General features: G+C 38.8%; 1 protein-coding gene across 3 annotated transcripts in view; it reads right to left on the bottom strand.

The window, feature by feature from the left end:
* Slc41a2 (solute carrier family 41 member 2) overlaps positions 1–21,371 on the bottom strand; it is a 170,132-nt gene that overhangs the window by 92,643 nt on the left and 56,118 nt on the right. For all 3 annotated transcript variants that reach the window (XR_011707042.1, XM_071609577.1, XM_071609578.1), the window contains exons 7-8: positions 10,527–10,674; positions 5,194–5,273 (exon numbers count right to left, since the gene is read on the bottom strand). Coding sequence is in view for 2 of the 3 variants with exons in the window: in XM_071609577.1 (XP_071465678.1) it covers positions 5,194–5,273; positions 10,527–10,674 (228 nt within the window). In the remaining variant the exon portion in view is untranslated. The remainder of the gene's footprint in view (positions 1–5,193; positions 5,274–10,526; positions 10,675–21,371) is intronic.

Raw genomic sequence — 21,371 nt, 5'->3', positions numbered from 1 at the left:
GTAAATGGAATAATTTATCATATATTAAGTTCATAGGATTCATCCTTGCTCTTGGGTGAGGTGTAATTCATTCACTTTTATTGTTAATAGTATTCTATTGTAAGACTACACCCGCATTTATTTAGCCTGCTATTCAACTAAACTGAGCTCTCAAATGACTTCCTAATGATTGAACAAATGGTCCCCCTGGAGTCATCCTTCTGGGCTACATTACAACTGTCTTCCTCCCAACAATGAGTTCTAGCTCAACTCTTTCATCGTCTGCCTATGAAATACTTATTCCTTGTTCTTTAACTTTTTAAAAAAAAATCTGTTAAGTCCTATTGTCCCAGATGTGCGACACCTATAAAAATGTAAATTGAGCAACAAATACACAACTTATGGAAACTTTGAAAAATAAATATTATGTTTCTAGAGTGCTACTCTTTTGAGAAAAGTAATAGTTGAATGATTAGAGGGTTTGAGATATATATTTACATATTTAAGATGCAAAGGATATATAAGTTCTAGAATATGATTTCCAATCTATTTTAATGCATCTGGGTCAGTTTTCTTGAAATAGTCATAGAACTGAAACTTGGGACTTAATGGACTAAAAAAGCTCCTATCTAAATATTTACTCCTATCTCCAGAGCTTAAGGAACAGACCAACTAGGAGGAAATGTTAAGAAACCAGTATTAAACTAATTTTTCTAGTTAAACAGGAGAAATTAAGTAATAAGAGTCACTATCATTGCTAATTTTTCATTCAAGCTGGAGGAAGCATCTTTCTATTTCTGCTTCTTTGATTGCACCTCATCACTTCCCACTAAAATATATGAAAATTTTTGTTTCTGTTCTAAGTTGTGTTATTTAACAAGAAAATTTCCCGATTCAGTGACATAAGAGTCTCTAGCAAGACTAAGCATACTCCTTAACTTATGCATTTACTCCTCCAACAATTACCAAACCTCAACATGGTAGGCATTATGCAGAGAGTTATACAAAAAGAAAATTATCATTCAAAATAAATACATAATGCAATAAAATTGCTAAAAGCATACTGTGGAAGCGAAGAAAAGAGAGAGCTACCAATGATAAGTATCTAGTTTGCAGAAGATGTGACATTTTAATTGCATCTGGATAAATGAGCAGAACTTCCCAGGGGAGAATAAGATCAGGAAGTACACAGGCCTGGCACCCAGGGACAACAGGCTGTGTTCAGTTCATCAAGGAGATGCGAGTTTTGCGGTGTGTGGTGTGGCAGGGAAGGGAGCCGGGAGGCTGAGTCAGGGCACATTGGCCCAGTATGTTGTGACACTGAGTACTTTATCCTCTAGGAAACAGAAAACTATCTGTGCTCTGAATAAGGGCCAAAAGCAGGTTTTGGGGGAAGGTAACTTACAGCAGACGCGGACAACAGGTTAAACTGGGCAAGAGAGAGGGAGCAGGGAGGCACTGTGCAGCTGCACCCAGGAAAGACACTGAACAAAAGGACGACAGACAGAACATGGAGACTCATTCAGAAGGTATTTCAAGAGCCCATAAAAGCAGAGTATGGAGGAGGAGCGTGTGGCATTTTGCTTGGGATACAGGGAGATGGAAATACCAGAAGCAGAGAGGAAGAGTGGGTGTAGGGGAGACGGGGAGTTCACTAAGGAGCTATAACAGTCTTTCATATGAAAGCATCTAATTTAAAGTGTGAGTCTCGAAGTGAACATGTTTCAGGGCTAGAGATAAAGTACTAAAGCCACATGACAAAGACACGGTCCTCAAACTTTTATATGTTATCAGAATCGGCTGAGGGGTTCTACCTCAGAGCTCCCTCATCAGGCTTGAGAATCTGCCCTTCTTAGATCCCAGGGGCCACACTTTGAAAATCTCTGGTCTAGACAAAATCACTCACAAAAACGGTGAAGAGAGCCAGGTGCAGTAGCAAAACGCTGTCTCAAAATAAAAATAAAAAGGGCTGAGAGTTTAAGTGCCCCTGGGGTCAATCCCTGGTGCAAAAAAAAAAAAAAAGGTGAAGACAGAATAGAGGATGATCCAGAGAAAAGAGTCTTAAAGAATATAAACAATTAAGAGGCAGATGGAAATGGGCTGGGGTTGTGGCTCAGCCGTAGAGCGTTCGCCCTGCACATGTGGGGCCCTGAGTTTGATCCTCAGCACCATGTAAAAATAAATTAATTAAGGTATTATGTCCAACTACAACTAAAAAATAAATATTTTTTTTAAAAAGAGGCAGGTAGAAAGCGGAAACCAGTGAAAGGAAATAAAAGGGACTTCTCCGAGAATGGCAGGGGCATGGGGAGCCACCTGATCACACGCGCAGGCAAAGGGAAAAGATGGACAGAGGAAGGCAGGGGAGAGTACAATAACGGGTGGAGGGCGGGTCCCACGGAGCTGCAGTGGCACAGGTGCACCTGTCACTCTTGGACAGAGCCAGCCCCTCCTCCGAGACTGGCCAAAGAGGGTTAACAGACAGTGGTAAAGGCAAGAGCAGAGGTGGAGAGAAAGGAAAGACCAGCGCCGACAGCCTCTCTCCTCCGCAGACTGCCCTCCAGAAACACGGAAGGCACTGGCCCAGCAAATGGAAGGTCCCCGGTGCCGATGGATGCACACAGGAGAGAGGAGTGCGGCACATGTCAGCCTCACGAGAATACAGAAGATAGCACCTTCTCCTTTATCTTCTTAAAAAACGCTTAAAAGCACAATCACAATGTATTACAGGATTTATAACAACGTAGAATGTATGCCAAAAAGAACACAAGAAAGAGTGGTGATTCACATGTCCTGACCGAGGTCTCTTCTCTGAAATGTAAAGTAGTATATTTCTGTTTGAACAGATAAAATACGGCAGGCCATCAGCCATAGGTCAGTGGTTCCCAAAGTGGCCTGTAGGAAAGCTGGATCCAGAAATTCTAATCCCGAGCTGGCAGAAGTACCCAAAGCAGAGATTTACAAAAATGATATTTTAAAATAAAGACTATAAGAATCCTGTAGTAGAAAAATCTGTTTAACCTAATGTTTACCAAACTGACCACAGAACTCCCTTTCCAAGTTATACTCACAGAAACTAGTGTTACCACAAAATGTACTTGGAAAACGCTAATAATTAGAGAGATGCTGGTAAGTCTCGGGAGATATTCTAATCACAGTATCAATTCAGATAAAGTTTAAACAATGTATTTGTATACCTGAGAAAAGAAGTAATTAATAGCTGTACAATTTCAGGGGTGGAGGGCCGGGGAAACACAGGTTTAGGGACCAAGCAGCTCTGGGTTTAAACCCTGACTCACCACTTACTGGATACGAGGCATCGGGCAATTTACTTCTTGTGAAGATTAAATGATAATGTAGTATCCATAAAAGAGCTGTGAGTTCCTGGGGCTCACTAAATAGCAAACGATGAAAAAAGAGCAGGAGGAGGAGAACAACAACAGGGGTCCCTTAAATAGTCCACCTCAGCAAATTTAAAAGGAAATTCAATTCTCCAAAGCTCCAGCTTACTTGAGGAATTGGGAGGAAATCTTCTCTGCAGATATTTTTTTAATATTTACTTTTTAGTTGTAGTTGACACAATACCTTTATTTTATTTATTTATTTTTATGTGGTGCTGAGGATCCAACCCGGGCCTCACATGTGTGAGACAAGTGCTCTGCCACTGAGCCACACCCCAGCCCTCTATGAAGATTTTTTATGAGTGGAATTTAATGTCAGAAGAACTCAGTGTGACACTCAACTAAGAGGTTTCCTCACTGAGACACAAAATGGATTTTATCACCACGACATGTATCATGGCCAGACTTCCAAAGACAGCCCTTCCTGACGTTCCAGAGAGGTCTCTTAGGTAAAAGAGAAATCATGGAAATACTAATTAAAGCCTGTGAATAAAGGCCTTGTGGCCATTTAAGTTAAATTTCTCACTGAAATGTTGTTCAATTTGGCTCTAACAATCATTATTGGAAAATATTTATGCTAATGAATTTTCCAATTAATATTCACTGAAGAGAATTTGAATAGACAGAAATTGGGAGTCATTCCAGGCAGTGGAAATCAGCCTTTACAGGAACAATACATGAATCTAGTCAGAATGATAACAGAAGAAGTTGTGTGTGTCCTTTGGGAACAAACACCGAGTCCAAGAGCAGAAGAAGGGTCTGGACGCTGGCCAGGCCAGGCGAAGTCGATCGTGACTTGAAACACAGGAGAAAACCACTGCTAAGCTCATCTCATAACTGATGTAATAAAAACAAAGTTTAAGGAAGATCAGTCTTTTAGTGACATTTAATTTGCAGGGTACAGGGAGTGAGTCAGGAAGGCTACTCATCACTCTAGTGGATGGCTTCAGGGAGACCTTACCTACAGTGGGGAGAGGCGCTTGTTATGTAAATAAACCAACGGATGAAGAAGTCTTGTTAAGGGGCCAATAAACAATGCCTGGCCATTTCCTGGTCAGAGAGAAGAGCCAGCTTGATGCTTTTAAGGATGGGGGTGTGGGACACTATAAGGCAGACAAAGATTAGTATGATCAGTAGAAATTTGATTAGAATTTTGGAGAACTTGCCTTTGTATGACATTTTATTTTACATAAATATAGAAAAGTAATTTATATTGAATGTGTAATATATCCTGTGATGTGTTATTCCTCAGGTAGAATTACTTTTTAAATTATATTGGTCTAGGCTACCCTTAAAATCCAATTTAATGACAGCCATCCCCAAAGCCAGTAGGATTGGATTAAAATGATCTTATTAAGTGCAATTCATTAAAAAAGTCTCTGTAATGTAAGTATTATATTCCTGTTTCACAGATAAGAAAAAACACAAGGTAGATTTTAAAGGGATCAGCAAAGGAGTGACAGATTTTAATGAACTGAATTGACTCAGGCAATAGTTAAACCTTGCTAATTCTAATCCACCCAGGCCCACTGGCAAAAGCAGCAACAAAATAACATGTTAGCAAACAGGCCCAAGGCCATACTAGACTTCAAGTCAGGTACACCTAGCAAACCTATATCTCAATTAAAAAACAGTTCATCCTAAAAATGTGTCCTACATTCTGAGACTAGGGAAGGTAATTTCCCTTCTGAATAACAACTTGGAGTTGGTGGAAAGAATGGGACGATAGATCTCCTAAAATGTGAGACTCCTTTAGCACCTAAGAATATATAAAGATTTGATATCATCACAAAACAGCACATATAATTCTTACCATTAATAACTGGAGTGTAAACAACAATCCCAACCAAGTTTGGGTCAGATACAGTTGTGTCCAGAATAAGGCCCCCAATGCTGAAAGAAATAAAATCACATAATTTATGAAAGAGGAAGAAAAAGGAACTTGAAGTTGTTCTGTACCTACAGACACTTTGTAGTATAAAATGCTTACATACATTAAAAACAGAATAAAAATATTCAAAATATAAATCAATAGTAAAAAGTTGGAATTGTGTACTATGGGCACATATGAACATGTAACAACAATTCCTATCAGTACGTACAACTCTTAGGCACCAATTTTTAAAAGTGGGGAAAAACGGTAAAAAGTTGGAAATAAAACATGGCATAAGCTATAGCCCCAAATTTCAGGACTCTGATCTCCATATAAATCACTTGTTGAAAGAATAAGTACATGCTTTAAATTAAGAAATTATTAACCATGTCCTTTTCTAGGGAGTGAGACTAACAGTGGACTAATAGCATTTTATATCCTTCCATGCTTATTAATATTTGAAATCACCTACCACTCTCTGAATAGAATAATTTTTTAAAATATCTGTTTGAGCCAGGTGCAGCTGTGTACTCCTGTAATTCTAGCTTCTGGGGAAGCTCAGGCAGGAGGAGCACAGATTCAAGGTAATTTATGTAACTTAGTGAAACCTGCTCTTTAAAAAAAAAAAAAAAAAAAGTATCTTTTCACATTTGAAGTAAGCAGTTTAAAGGGATGATTTTTATTGTGCTGAAAACAGATATGCCTGAGACGTGTCTTATCATCAGTAAATTAAAATAATAAGTTGTAACCATAGAAAGAACTGATCCCAAAAAGTCTAAAAAAAAAAAAAACAAAGTTATTTTTAATATAATAAAGCAATGAGCCAGACACTCAATGTCTCAATAGGACTTGGAGGCCAAGGCCACCCTTAATGGGTCAACTTCAGTCTGTTGGCCTATGTGCTATAAAGCATCGCCAGTCCCACGGCACTCTATTGCCTAGCATGCCAAAAAAAATCAGACCAAATGTCTTACCACTACCTGATGGTTAACATTAGGAAACAATCATTTCCTTATTATTTTAATTCTTTTGAAAAATAAATTAATTTTGGCTTGATATGCTTAAACTGTGGAGGTTCCATTAGAAAGGGATACCAGAGGGTCTAAAAATAGTCCTTAGAAATATTTAGTATGTTAAGCCCATAGAGTATGTGTGTGTGTGTGTGTGTGTGTTATACACAAACACATACTACATATTCATACACATACTATATATAGCTTATATATATGTGTATGTACTCTATGTATATATAACATACATTATATAGTTGGTACTATGTGTGTATTTATGTAACTACTTATAAGTCAAAGAATAAATCTCCCTGTCAAAATGCAAAGCTCATAATGTAAATATGACATGAACATTTCTAAATAGTTTTGCTACCCAGGTAATGAAACTTACTAAAAAAATTTTAGAAAATACAAACAAAAAGAAAATAAAAACCAATCTTAGATATATCATTCAGAGTTATACTGTTAGCATGTTGGTATATAGCTTTGCATATATTTTTATTTATATATTTATTATTTAATTATTTATTTAAATTGACAAGTAAAAACTGCATGTATTTATGCTGTACAAAATGATGTTTTAAATATGTATGCATTGTGGAATGGCTGAGTCAAAGTCAATTAACATGGCAAAATGTCACATAACAATCACATACTTTGAAAAATACAATACATTCTTATCAACTCTGGCCACCATGCTATACAGTAGACCTAACAAAAAATATGAATATTTGTACCCAAATCTCCCCAACCCCACCCCAAACATTTTAATGTATATTTTTAAAAATAAAAATTAGATCAAATTGTGAAAGTTTTGTTTCTGTTAAATTTTATTTTTATCAAACAAAGGTACATTATTGGAAAACTGAAAGGACCACAAAGCTTTATAATAAAATCATAGCCCAGATCCTTTCCTCTACTGGGAGTTCTTTTTAACTTCTTTAGCCGTTTCTCCTGGCATTTAATTCGGTTTCTAAATAACATGCTCCAGCTTGTATTTCTCATTTTTAATTCTAGACATTTCTCTAATGACTTCCTGCTCTGGCAGATGAGGATTTAGCCTCTTATAATCTCTCCCTACTTTGGAGCTTTCACAAATCCCTTCCTCCTTCATCCTGCCGATGTGGCTATGTTATAATTTGGGTGAAGTATTTAGGGTCGATTTTATTATAACAATGGAATCATTATTCATAGCCTAGTGTACAAAACATCTTCACATGTACTTTTGCTTTGCCTGATGTATTACTAATTCAGCCTCAAATGTGCAGCAAAGTCAATGAAATACCTCTAAATACATCAACATGTCAGGCATCCAATCAATTCCATGATTCTCAATTCTTAGAGACATCTCCTCTCATGCCCACTCCCCTCCTGACAACTGCATGGGCCACCAGATCTCAGGCACAGCTGCTGCCAGGCTGGGCCTTCACGTGCCTCTTGTTCTATTACCACCACCAAGTTCCAAAATTTCACTGGAAAAAGCAATCTACATTACAGAAAAAGGAACCACACAGTGTCACAGAATGGAACTCCTTGTTCTTGTGTTCTTTCTTGATTTATTTCCTCATGTTGATAGATGACTCTGTTTATCAGCTTAAACAGAAAGGGCATATGGGAACTAAATTCTATGAGATCCTGCCTGTCCGGAATTTTCTTTTTATTTTTTTTATTTTTATTTGTTCGTGTAGCTCTGTGGACATTCTCTTATTTGATACTGTGACTGTTTTATGTCCAAAATAATTAACCCTTGGAATTTTGAAGAAATCATTTCTGGCGTTGCTATTAGATGTCATATTGATACTGAGAAACTAATGTGATTCTATTTTTAAAAATGAATAACAGCAGCTTCTACCTCAAGGCCTGTCCTAAGGAAGGGGGTGTGACCTTGTCCTTGGAAAAACCCACAGAGGACTCCTAAGTACATACCCACCCTGCTGAGTTGTTTGTCTGTAAATAATAGGAGCGGTCTGGGGCGCCAGATATCCCTGACTCAGTTAGGCTAGGTGAGGGCCCACAGCAACCCCCCTAGCAACCTCCAATCATCATAAGACAGGGAAAATACCTGGGGATGCCAGATGACCCCCAAGTAGTTTATGGTGGTTGATAACATGTTGGGAAACCATGTAGTTCAGCAAGTACACCCCTCGTGGCCTAAACCAATCAGTTCAAACGAATCCCCCTCTTGTACTAGCCAATCACCCCTACCCAACTTGTTCCTGCCGGTGAATGTGCTAATCAATGTTAAGAGTCGTTGTTTGATTTTCCCGCTGCGTGATTTTGTGACGCATAGAGTATCCCCCCAAACCTATAAAATCTCCCTGAACAAAGGATCGGGACTCACTCCCTGGGACCGCTGCATTGGAAACGGTTGTGAGTCCAGGCTGGAGCTTGCAATAAAGACTCTTGTGTGATTGCATCAGATTCCGCTCCTGGAGGTCTACTGGGGTCCCGCGAATCTGGCATAACAATACCCAGACCTTTATGTGTAACTTCCTTTTTCTGGAACTTGTGATTTATGACGACATGCGCACTAGATGGCCCTTTCAATTTGGAAACCAGGTTCCAGGTAATTTTCTCTCCTTATCATTTGCCTCCTATTGTCCACCTCTTTGCTCTCTACTGTCCAGGAGAGTTCATCTGCTTCTGGAGGCAGGAGTGCTTCCTGCCTCTTTTTTTTTTCCCCTAATAGTCAGTTCTGACATTCTGGATGTCACAGCATGTCTTAGTCTGAGGACACGATGATGGTTTTTTGATGAGCTCTTGCCCTTCTTTGAGTACCTATGTTAGTCGGTTTTGCATACTGGAGGCCTTCACCACATGCCTGGCCATGCTTCCTGCCTGCTGCTCCCTCAGGGCCCCGCACAGTGTTCGTGTAGCTCTGGAGACATGGGCAGTCTATCACCATGTGGCCTTGCAGCCCTTCCACCACAGGGACAATAAGGGTCAGTATCTGCAGGTATTTTCTTTTGTGCTGATAAGTTTCCTCAGAAATAATTAACTTTTTTTCTTTGGGCCTGGAGGCATAGCCTCATCACCAGGATTTTATGAACAGAGAAAAGGAAGTGGGTGACTCTCTCCAGTCCCCGTGGACCTTCCCCTCCTCTTCCTCTCTTCCAGACAGTGCTTGATCCGCTCCTCACCTGCGCAGGCGTCCTGGCACCTGGAGCCTCTCTGACGTAGCCTCTCCAGGGTTCCTTCTGCCAAGGGGGAGGCGGCATTCAGCCTGGGGTCTAACTGTTCCCTACGCTTTCCCCCGACCTTCACTCCAGCTTTCAGGAGAACCGATGCCTCTATGTCCTCCGCCTCCCTGGGTTTCTGAGAGTCCCACCAGTTTGCTCCTAAAAGATGGCCTACTTCCAGCTGTTTCCTTTCTGCCTGTTTGTTACCCACGATTCCTCTGATTTCTATCTTTCAATGTTTGGAGAATCTCACCTGCTACCCTCTCTGAGTTCCCCTTTGTCTCCATGGTCTCACAGCATTTTTGTTTTTCGTCATCTTAGTAGTTTCAGGGAAGAAAAAGACAAATGTGTCTTAATTTACCATGTTTATAGGAAATCCATACTCTTTTCTAAGTTACTCTCTAGTATTTCTATAATGTTCTTTTTAATGGCTAATATTCTATTTTATGACTATACTACAGTTTATTTAATCGATATCTGGATGCTAGAGCTTAAAGTTGTTAAATTTTTTCTTATTAAAAACTCCACTGTGATGAGAATGTTTGCAATTATATCTTTTGCATATATCTTCAATTATATTTTTAAGTCTGTCAGAATCCTGGATGAGTCAAATGGCATGTACATTTCCAAGGCTTTCTGACACTTGCAACTTACTATTCAAAGTAAGTAATGTCTTGGGCTGGGGCTGGGGCTGGGGCTCAGCCGTAGTGCACTTGCCTGGCATGTGTGAGGCACTGGATTTGAGTCTCAGCACCACATATAAATAAATAAATAAATAGATAAAGGTCATCAGAAACTTAAAAATATATATTTAAAAAAATAAGTAATGTATTTGTTGGGTTAAATACAAACATACACACACACACACACAATTTTATTTATCCATCCAGTAAGGCTCTTGTTGAAGAGAAGTTTGAAATTCATGGCCGATAGTTTCAGCACATCTACTGATTTCAATAACTTCTGTAACTTCCCTTATTACCTGAGAGAATTATGAAATGGCTATATAAAATGATTAATCCAAGAAATAAAAACAGGCCATTTTGAAATATGCACACACATACACACACACTTTAGCACTAACCTACTTATCACCATCGCCGTGATGACGGGCTCCCAGCCTGAGTGGAGAACTGTCCTCGTAGCTGGATGTTTGGCAGCTATTATAATCCAGATAGGAGTTAGGGCCAAGAAAAAGGCACCAACTAGTGGAGAAACGTAGTAATAGGTCTCTAAAATTAAGAAAAAAGAGACATTTCAATTTGTCTTCTCTCTCAGTAGCAAATACAAATTATCGAGAGTATGAGTTTACTAGAAGATGCGACGCAAGCAAACATATCGACATGCCTTACATGTTCTATAAACTTGCAAAAAAATAGAACTGTAGGCAAAATTTAAAAATTTAATAATGTAACAGAAAACTAACACTTCAATTCACAAATGTTTATCACAAAACAGCTGTGTGACATACATGAGAACAGCAATAATACATCTAAGGATTACAAGAACAACAATAAAAGATTAACGTTTAGCAGATTACCAAGACTTTGTTACCCTTGTCTGTGAAGAATCTCACTTGATCACAATTATTCATTCCCTCTCCATCCTTGGACTTATCTACATATAGAGAAAACCTCTCTACTTCATTGACTTTGGATCTGGCCATTTGTCCTGTTTGGTGCTCATGATTTATGCCATCTCTAAACAAAATTTTAAATGTGCTTTCTTAAATGTCTAAAATATGCGTGTGCACTGTTCTCAGGCACTTGACAACGGACCTTACCAGACCAGGATTCTGAGGGAAGGGGAAGACAAGAGATGAGCACTCCAAGAACCCCAACACATACAGACCACAGCACCGCGAGGGAGAACTCTGGCAGAGCGCTGCTAAAGCAGCAGGAATGGACAAGGCAGAATCCACAGAAGAGGCAGCTGTCAGAGCAAGCTTGAGAACCGAGCGGTGAGCCATGTTCACTCGGGGTGAGCGCCAAGGCTGGCCAAGAACCACCAGGCAATTGTAAACTGAAGATTTCCCAGAGTTCACAAAGGTCTGGAAGTCATTCAAGATCTAACCCCCAAGAGAGGAGAGGTCTCTTTGAACACTGAGAGCTTTCAGCAGAGACCTGAAAAAGGTCACATCCTTCTAGTAGGACTAGCTCTAGAATAAAGTCTGCTATGGACCTGCCTCAAAGTAACTTTAAATCAGGCTTAGCAAGCTTCAGCTAGTTCACAAATGGCTGCACATGAGAATCAAGTCCAACATTCCACATGCAGAAAAACCATCAGACACCCAAGAACACGGTACCCACCGTGTCCAGCAACCAACCGAGAATCAGGTAGAATATCTGATTCCACTGGAACTCTGAGACTTTCTACATAGAAAGTTCACTTTATCTTACAGAAGTTTTCAAGTACTTAACCTTTATAAATCCAATAAACTAAATGTATAGATATGGTGACTTAAGTTTTTGTAAATATTCATATAATGTAAACAAATTTGGTAAGAAATCTATTTAAAAACTACAATAAGTCAATTACTTAATTATAAATTTTGAAATGGAATTAGGAGACTGACATATTGCTCTAGTAGGCTGTTATAAGTATATAAAATAAATATGTGCTGCGTCTTTAGCATAAAATTAGTAATTCCATGAGTTTGACTTGCAAATATTTTTATATTTAAATTTAAATCTCCCCATGGTTGGAAGTTGCATATCCTTTATTTAAACACTTAGATATCATCCCAAGACATTTTTGGTGATAGCATTTTAGCTGATCAAAGTTTTATTTTTAAGATTTCAGACAGGATACCCTGGATTCTTCTTGATAACTTTAATACATATTGTGTTTAGTAATGATTTTATAACTTCAAGAAAGGTTGATCTCACAGTCATTGTTTGTAGCCTTCAGCCTAGATTAAATGTTACTTAATTTTTCTATTATCTAACAGAATTCAGCAATCCTTACCTCAATTCTTATCTTTAATTTTCATTTATTTAGCTTCTGAAGACATTTAAGATCTTCCTACCTATGACTAAAGATGCCTGAACCAGATAGAAATTCAATTTTTTTCCACTTTTTCTATCAGGTAGGAACAAGCAATTACTACAGATATTAAAATAACATTTAAACAAATTTCATTCCCATGGCTGTCTGGATTTGCCACCACCAATTCCAATTAATTATACTAACAAAACTCATTTTTACATTTTCTTCCATTTAAAGGAATATGACTAATGCTACATTCTGTCTCATTTTCTCCAGTGTTTTTCAAAAGATGAAAAAAACCTTCACTTGTTGAATGGATTCCGTTTTCCTCATAAATCATTAGATAAGGGTAAACAATATTCCAATGAGGAAGCACTCCTACCTCCTAAAACAACTGCAGTGACCAGCGATCTCTCTATGGGACCAAAAAGAAACTAAAACCACTAGACAGAGATGAAAAGCACTACTCTGCAGGTCAGGTCACGTCAGGTCAAAACAGGAGCAGCACGCCAGACTCTAAAGGTCCCCAGCGGTCACCCTCTAGACAGACATCTGAAGTTGAAAAGCACCCACCCTGGCCCAGAATCACTGTCCTGTGTTTTCAAAGAGCGGGGAAAATGTCTCAGGAAAGAAAAAGAATGACTGGGGGTCTGGGGCTGTGGCTTAGGGGGGAGCAGTTGCACCTGTGAGGCACTGGGTCCGATCCTCAGCACCACATAAAAATAAATAAATAAATCCAAGGTATTATGTCCATCTACAACTTAAAAAATATTAAAATAAAGAGTGGGTAGTTCCACAAAAAGTTAAACCCTTCCCACACGACCCCACCAGTTCTACTCCTCAGCATACACCCAGGGGAACTGAGCACACATTTACACAAAAACTTGACTGGGATGTTCCTAGCAGCAGCATCCATAAAACCCCAGAAGGGGAAGCAACCCAAATCTCTCTCAGATGGTGAATGGAGATACTTCACATTACTGAGCCATATTGTTGATCCACACAATGAAATACTATTCCGCACTCAGACTCAATACGGATTAATGCTAGAATATGGATGAACCCTGAAAACATCACCTAAGACATAAAAGGTCACATACCGTCCAATGCCATTTGTATGAAATGCTCAGAATAAGCAAATCCAAAGAAAACAGATTATCAGGGAAGGAGGAAATGAGGAGTACTCCAAAAGGGTGATAGGTTTCTTTCAGGGTGAGGAAAATGTTCTGGAATTAAGTCACAGTTATAGTGGCCATTGAATTGTTCACTTTAGAAAGGAGAATTGCATGGATGTGATACCCAATTTTTAGAAATTCTAACAATAGAAAATAAATTTTAAATTTAAATGGAAATAAATTCTAACATTGGAAATAATCTTTAAAAATGTCTATGACTGCACATATGGTACGATGCTACATCGTGTACACAGAAATGAAAACTTGTGCTGCAATTGTGTACAAGGAATCAAAATGCATTCTGCTGTTTTATATAATTAAAGAAAATAAATAGTTTTAAAAAGTCACTGTCAAAAACCACATATATACACACATACATATACATAAATAGAAATGATAACACAAATGGGGTAAAATGTTAACAAGTGAAATCTAGTAAAGATATTCCGGTGTTTTTTTAACTAGCATAATTAATCAATTGATTGATCTAATCCATTGACTAATCCAACTGATCCATCAAAATGGATTCATTCATGAAAAAGATTAATCCACTGCTGGCTGAATGAACTATGTCAGGTGTCACCTGGCTGGAGGAAGTAGGTCACTAGGGCGTGCCCTGGAAGGGCCCTTCCTCTCTCTGTGCTTCCTGGTGGCCATGAGCTGAGCAGTTTTCCTTAACTACTTCATTCCACCATGATGTTTCCACCACGACCTGGCAGACCATGGACATAGACTGAATCCTCTGAAATCATGAGCCAAAATAAATCTTTCTTCCTCTAAGTTGTTCTTGTCAGGTGTTTTGTGACAGCTATGAAAAGCTTACTAACACAGGGGCATTTTTCAACCACTATTGTATGATTTCTTTAATAGCATTCATTTGTTCTCATCCCAAATTCTTCTGAAGTATGTAGCTATTATGAGTGACAGATTTCATGTATTAGCTACTTCTGTGTGAACAACAAAGCATGGTAGAGCACTTGCCCAGCATGAGTAAGATCCTGCTGGGTTCAGTACCCAAAACTGCACAACACACACACACACACACACACACACACACACACACACACACACCCCAAAGCAACAGGCATTTGCAAACAAGTTTTCCTCAATGCCCATTAATAATCCTCACAATTTCTTAGGGAACTGACATTCTAGAAATCACTTTAAGATGGAACAATACTAAAAATCACTCAAGCACAGTGACTCTCAAGGATAATTTAAGATTCTACTCACATCAACAAATCAAGGCAGTAGTGCTCTAGAATGCCCTGTAAATAACTAAGTGACATCCCTGTAAGTCTCACAGGATTAAAATAACTGTAAGCTGATTACTATTGCACTTACAGCTTTAACTAAGCCACCTTTTTAAAGCTAACCTTGAAGAATAGGAAATGAATCAAATTTTGCTTCTCAGATCTTGCCTAAAAAGTTAGAAGCTGATAGTTTATTCAAGTCTATAAATACTACATGCCAGGCGTAGAAGCACACACCTATCATTCCAACTACTTGGGAGCCTGAGGCAGGTGGATTGTAAGTTTGAGGCCAGCCTGAGCAATTAGCCAGATTCAGTCTCAAAATAAAATAAAAAGGGTTTAGGATGCAGTAGCTCAGTAGTAGCACAGCCCCGGGTTCCATCCCCAGTACTGCAAAAATAAGTAATACCTACGATATATAGCCATATAGCTATAAGTATTGAAAAGGAATTTTAAAAATACTCTTAAAAGTTATGTAAACAAGGGGGCTGGAGTTGTAGCTCAGTGGAAGAGAACTTGCTAGCATGTGTGAGGCACTGGGTTCGATTCTCAGCACCACATACAAATAAATAAAATAAAGGTCCATCAACATCTAAGAAATTTTTTTTAAAAAAAAGTTATGTAAACAAGAAAGAAAGGGCAAGAATCAGTGTGTACAAGTATTTCAGTTACTGGCCCAATGTTAAGTTCAATAGCTTCTGAAGATTACTGGATGTCTGAAGGGTTTTGCATGGCTGTGCAATGGTTCATGCCTACAATGCTAGCTAGTCAGGAAGCTGAGGCAGGAGGATTGCAAGTTTGAGGCGAGTTTAGTTAAATGAGAAGAGACCCCTTCTTAAAATAAAAAATTAAAACAGCTTGGGATGCAGCTTAGGCGTAGAGAACTTGCCTACATGTGAGGACCTGAGATCAATTCCCAGCACCCCCCCAAAAAAAATTACCAAGTGAATATAGAAATGCTTCTGTGGAGGCTCGAAATACCTCCACAAGCAAAAATATATCATAATCTCATAATCCAGAGCTTAGGTTACTATTTCCTCTCCTGTTTCCATTTGAAATAGATCTTTTCTGGTGATATATTACCCTTTTTTTTTCCTGCAGCAATAATCTTTATATACTTTCTGCTTTGGCAAGAATCTCCCTGATACTATGTCATCATCAAAAGTATTTTTTTGCTATAGTCCATTATATTGTTGGACAGTTATTGTGCCAAATCATTCCAAGAGTTATCTATCTTCTGTTTCTATGAACACATATAACACTTCCCAAATTACTTCTAGAGCACTTTCAAAATGAATAAAGTGTTTGGTGAAGTGCTATTTATTTACCACCTACTACATATATGGTATTATAGGATACTACAGAGAATAAAATAAAAACTATATTGTCCTCAAAAAGCTTATACCAGCACAAAGGGAAATACTGTATTTATACAAAAAGCTACAATCACTGGCTAAATTTAAAGAATGTCAGAAAAGGAGTGCCAATAAAGTGATATTGGAGCCAGGTGTAGTGGCACAAGCCTATAATCCCAGAGGCTTTGGAGGCCGAGGCGGGAAGATCAAAAGTTCAAAGCCAGCCTCAGGAACTTAGTGAGGCTTCCCTAAGCAATTTACTGAGACCCTGTTCTCAAAATAAAATATAAAAAGGGCTGGGGATGTAGCTCAGTGGTTAAGTGCCTCTAAACTCAATCCCTGGTTTTAAAAAAAAAATGTTATTGGAATTCAGAGCAGAAAAGATCACTTAAGATTAGGAAAATCTATGAAGTTGGCCTTAAAAAGTGAGAAGGATCCTAGCCAGGGGCAGCAGCACGTGCCTATAATCCCTGAAACAGGTCAAGGTCAGCCCCAGCAACTTAGTGAAACCCAGTCTCAAAAAACAAAACAAAAAAGGCTGGGGATGTATCTCAGTGGTAAAGTGCCCCTGAGTTCAATCCCCAGTCCCCCAAAAATAAAAAGTGAGAAGAACCCTGACCGGCCTTGATGGGAAGGAGCGGATGGCTGGGGAGGGGGAGACGTAAGGAAACCGCACGGATGGTGCATGAAATGTGTGCACGGCTGGACTCGGCTGGAGGGAGACCCCAGGAGGGGAGAAGCAGGGAGGCTGGAGGAGATGAGGCTCCAGGAGCTTCACCACCAGGCTCCAAACACCTCCACAAGCAAAAAAGGGCTGTGCAGAGTGACTCAAAAACTAAAGGCAAGAAGAGTAAACAGAGCTTGGGGCTTAATTTGTTCTTTTTGAAGTGGGCAGGTGAAGGGGGAGGTTTCCATAATTACTTCAGCTATCAGAAGTCGGCAAGTTTTCACAGGGCCAAGAGAAAGGCAGCCGCTGAGTGAATGAACAGTGACCTTGGCACAGTGTGACAGCCAACAGCACGCAAGGGGACTGTGCAGTCACTGCAGAACTGAGTGGGAACTACAGACACTTTAGGTACGTGACGTGAAAGTTTGATAGACTGACTAGATGGTCACTTCAATTGAGTAAGTTATTCCCTCTCCCTCTTTCTGTGACAAGAGCAGTCAAAATCTATTCTTAGCTCACTTCCAGTACACAAAACAACATTATTAAATACAGTCCTCGGGCTATAATTAGGTCCTGGACCTGCAACTCCGTTCCTTTGACCCACATCCCCCCATCTTCTGCCCCCATCCCTAGCCCTACTCCCCATAACTGCCCTTCTACGTTTGTTTCTACTAACTTGTTTCTGCTAATTTCATTCAGCAGGATGATGCCCTACAGGTTCATCCAGATTGTCATGAATGGCAGGATCTTTTAAGCTTGAGTGACACTGCATTGTGTGCATATGGGCGTGTGTGTGTGTGTGTGTGTGTATCACGGTTTCTTTATCCATTCATCTGATGAATGGTTTACTCCGGTATCTTGGCTATCGCAGTCAATGCTGCAGTGAACATGGAGTGCAGATATCTCCACAAGGTGCTGATTTCATTCTCTGTGAATATATGCCCAAAAGGGATTGCTGAGATATATGGTACTCCTATTTTTACTTTTTGATGAACTCCCAGTTTTCTGTAATGGTTACACCAATTTACATTCCCACCAATAACATACAAGGATTCCCTTTCCTCCTCAACACACTTTCTTGAGTCTTATTGATAGCAGCCATCCTAACAGGTGTGAGACAGTATCTCACTGTGGTTTAGATATGCGTTTCCCTAATGATTAGGGATGCACCTTTCACATCCCTTGGGAGAAATGTCTATTCAGCAGGTCCTTTGCCCATTTAAAAAAAAAAAATCAGTTTTTGTTTGTTTGTTTGTTTGTTTGTTTTAGTTATCAAGATATACAGCTCCTTATATTTGGGATATCAGCACCTCACCAGGTATGTTCACAAATGTCTTCTCCCATCCCTGATCTGCCCTTTCACTTTGTTCATTGTTCTTTGTTGTGCAGAAACAATTAGGTTGATGGTCCTACTTGTCTGCTTTTGGTTTTGTCACAATGTTCAAAAAGTCATTGCTAAAGCCAACGTCCCTTTTTTTTCCCCCTTTCCCCTCACTTCCTCTTATATGTAATTTTGTATAACGATGAGGGTCTCCTTCCAGGAGAGAAATGAATTACAGTAGATGGGGTAGAGAGAGAAGATGGGAGGGGAGGGGGGATAGTAGAGGATAGGAAAGGCAACAAAATACAACAGACACTAGTATGGCAGTATGTAAAAACGTGGATGTGTAACCAATGTGATTCTGCAATCTGTATACGGGGAAAAAACGGGAGTTCATAACCCACTTGAATCAAATGTATGAGATATGTCAAGAGCTTTGTAATATTTTGAACAACCAATAATAAAAAAATTAAAATTAAAAAAAATAAAGCCAATGTCAAGGAGCTTTCCCTCTATGTTTTCCTTCTAGGAGATTTATGTTTCAGTTCTTGCATTCGAGTCTTTAACACATTCTTTGTTGATTTTTATGCACGGCAGAGAGTTCAGGTTTTTCTGCGTGTGGATATCCAGTTCTCCTGGTATCTTTAGTTGAATAGACTCTTATTCCCACATGCGTCTTCTAGGTGTCCTTGCTGACAGCGTGCACTGGGTTTACTTCTTGGCTCTCTATTCTGGTCTATTGGTCTATGTGTCTATTTTATAGCATTTTGATTGCTATGGCTTATGATATAACTGAAACCAGGGAGTGTGATACCCTCCAATTTTTTCTCTCTCAAGATTTCACTGGCTACTCAGTCTTTTGTGGTATCATATAAATTATAGGATGCCTTTTCTATTTCTGTGAAGAATGGCATTAGAATTTTAAGAGGGATTACACGGAACTTGCATGTTGCTTGAGGTAGTATAAATTATTTTACATTTATATATATTCTGATAACATCATATACAGCATATGTTATTCATCATACATTGTAGTTGGGTTCATTCTGACAAAATCATACATGTGAGGAGTTTGATTTCTATCTCCAATTCCCCTTTTTCCTATCCCTTAGTATGAACATTTTAACATAGTATGGGAAGTACTATCAAAAGCAATCAGACAAGAAAAAGAAATGACATCCCTACTACCTCCAGTACTGTGTTGAACAGAAGCAACAGGGCAAACTTGCCATGTACCAGATCTTAAAGAAAAACTTTGTTTTCCTCCACTGATTATGATGTTAGCTATGGACTTTAAAAAATGGCCTTCATTGAAGAAATTTTATTCTACACCTAAATTGTTGAACATCTTATCAAGAAAAGATATTGAGGGCTGGGGATATAGCTCAGTTGGTAGAGTGCTTGCCTCACATGTACAAGGCTCTGGGTTCAGTCCCCAGTACTGCAAAAATAAAAAAGAAAAGATGTCAAACTTTGTCAATAACTTTTCCAGCATCTATCAAGGTGGTCGGTAGTTTTTACTTTTCCTTCTGTTACCCAGTATGTCATGCTGACCGATGTGCATCTGTTAAACCAACCTTGCATCCCAGGAATAAATCCCACTCGGTCATGACACACAATCTTTGATACATGTTTGGATCCTGTTTGCTAGAATTTTATCGAGGGCTTCTGCAAGTGTGCTCATCATCAGAGCCGCTGGCCAACAGCGTTCTTGTGTCTGGTTTTGGTATTAGGGTAACACTGGCCTCATTACATGAGTTTGGAAAAAAATCCCTCTAGTTCCTCCTCCCACATGGTCTTTTTGGGGGAATATTAAGAAATCTGGCATTGATTCCTTCAATACTTTGTAGAATTCAGCTATGAAGCCATCTGGTCCTGGGTTTTTCTTTTGGAGGAGGCATTTAATTACTGCTGCAGTCTATTTGTTATCGGTCTGTTCCGGCCTTCTATTTCTTCCTGATTCAACGTTGGTATGTTTCTAGGAACTTATCCATTTCCTCTAAGCTATCTAATCTGTGAGCATACTTGTTCATAATAGTCCCTTGTGATTCCTTTTATTTCTGAGGTATCCATTATAATGTCTCCACTTTTATTTCAGACTTTATATGAGGTCCCTCTGCTTAATCTAGCTAAGTCTCTATCAATTTTATTTAAAAAAACTTATCAGTTTGTCAATTTATTCTATAGCTCTTCAATTGCCTATTTTATTCATTTCTGCCATCACCTTTATTATTTTCTTGGGTTTAGCTGTTCTTTTCTAGTTTTTTGATGTGTAATATAAACTTTCCTCTTAGAATTACTTTTGCTGCATTTCACAGGATTTGGTACATTGCATTTCCATTTTCATTTGTCTCAAGGTCTTTTTAAATTTCCCTTTTGTTTTATTCTTTGACCCACTGGTTATTTTAATTTACACATATTTATAAAGTTTCCAATTTTCCTCCTGTTGTTGATTTCTCATTTCATGCCATTCAGTCACTTGATGTAATTTGTCTTCCTAAATTTGTTTTGTTTCGTGACTTAATATATTATCTATCCTAGAGAACATTCCATATACACTTAAGAATGTGTGTCATGGGCTGGGATTGTGGCTCAGTGGTAGAGCGCTCACCTAGCATGCCTGGGACCTGGGTTCGATTCTCAGCACCACATAAAAAAAAAATAAAGGCATTGTGTTGTGTCCATCTACAAAAAAGATTCATTCTCTCTCTCTCTCTCTCTGTCTCTCTCTCTCAAAAAAAAAAAAAAAAGAATGTGTGTCATGCTACTTTTGAATAGAACATTTTGTACATGTCTGTTAGATGCCGCTGAACTAAACTGTAGTCCAAATTCAACGTTCCCCTGTTAATGTTTTGTATGCATGATCTACCCATTGTTGAAAGTGGGATATTAAAGTCCTCTATGATTATTGTATGGTTATCTACTTCTCCCTTCAGACCTACTAATAATTGCTTTGTGTTTTAGGTGCTCCAATATTAGATGCATATAAATTCAAAATTATTCTTGGTAAATTGACCCCATGACACTTTTCTTAATGTCTCATTCTGTATTATATACAGCCTCTAAAACCAAAGCCTGTAGCTACAAAGAAATCTTCTTTTTATCTCTTAAATCTTGTGTTTTCATTATGGATCATGAATTAAAACTGTTCCTAAGAGCTAGACTTTTCA

Source organism: Marmota flaviventris, chromosome 3 (assembly GCF_047511675.1).
Source record: "Marmota flaviventris isolate mMarFla1 chromosome 3, mMarFla1.hap1, whole genome shotgun sequence".
NCBI lineage: Eukaryota > Metazoa > Chordata > Mammalia > Rodentia > Sciuridae > Marmota > Marmota flaviventris.
The sequence above is the reverse complement of the archived record's forward strand: the minus strand, read 5'-3'. Positions and strand labels throughout refer to the sequence as shown.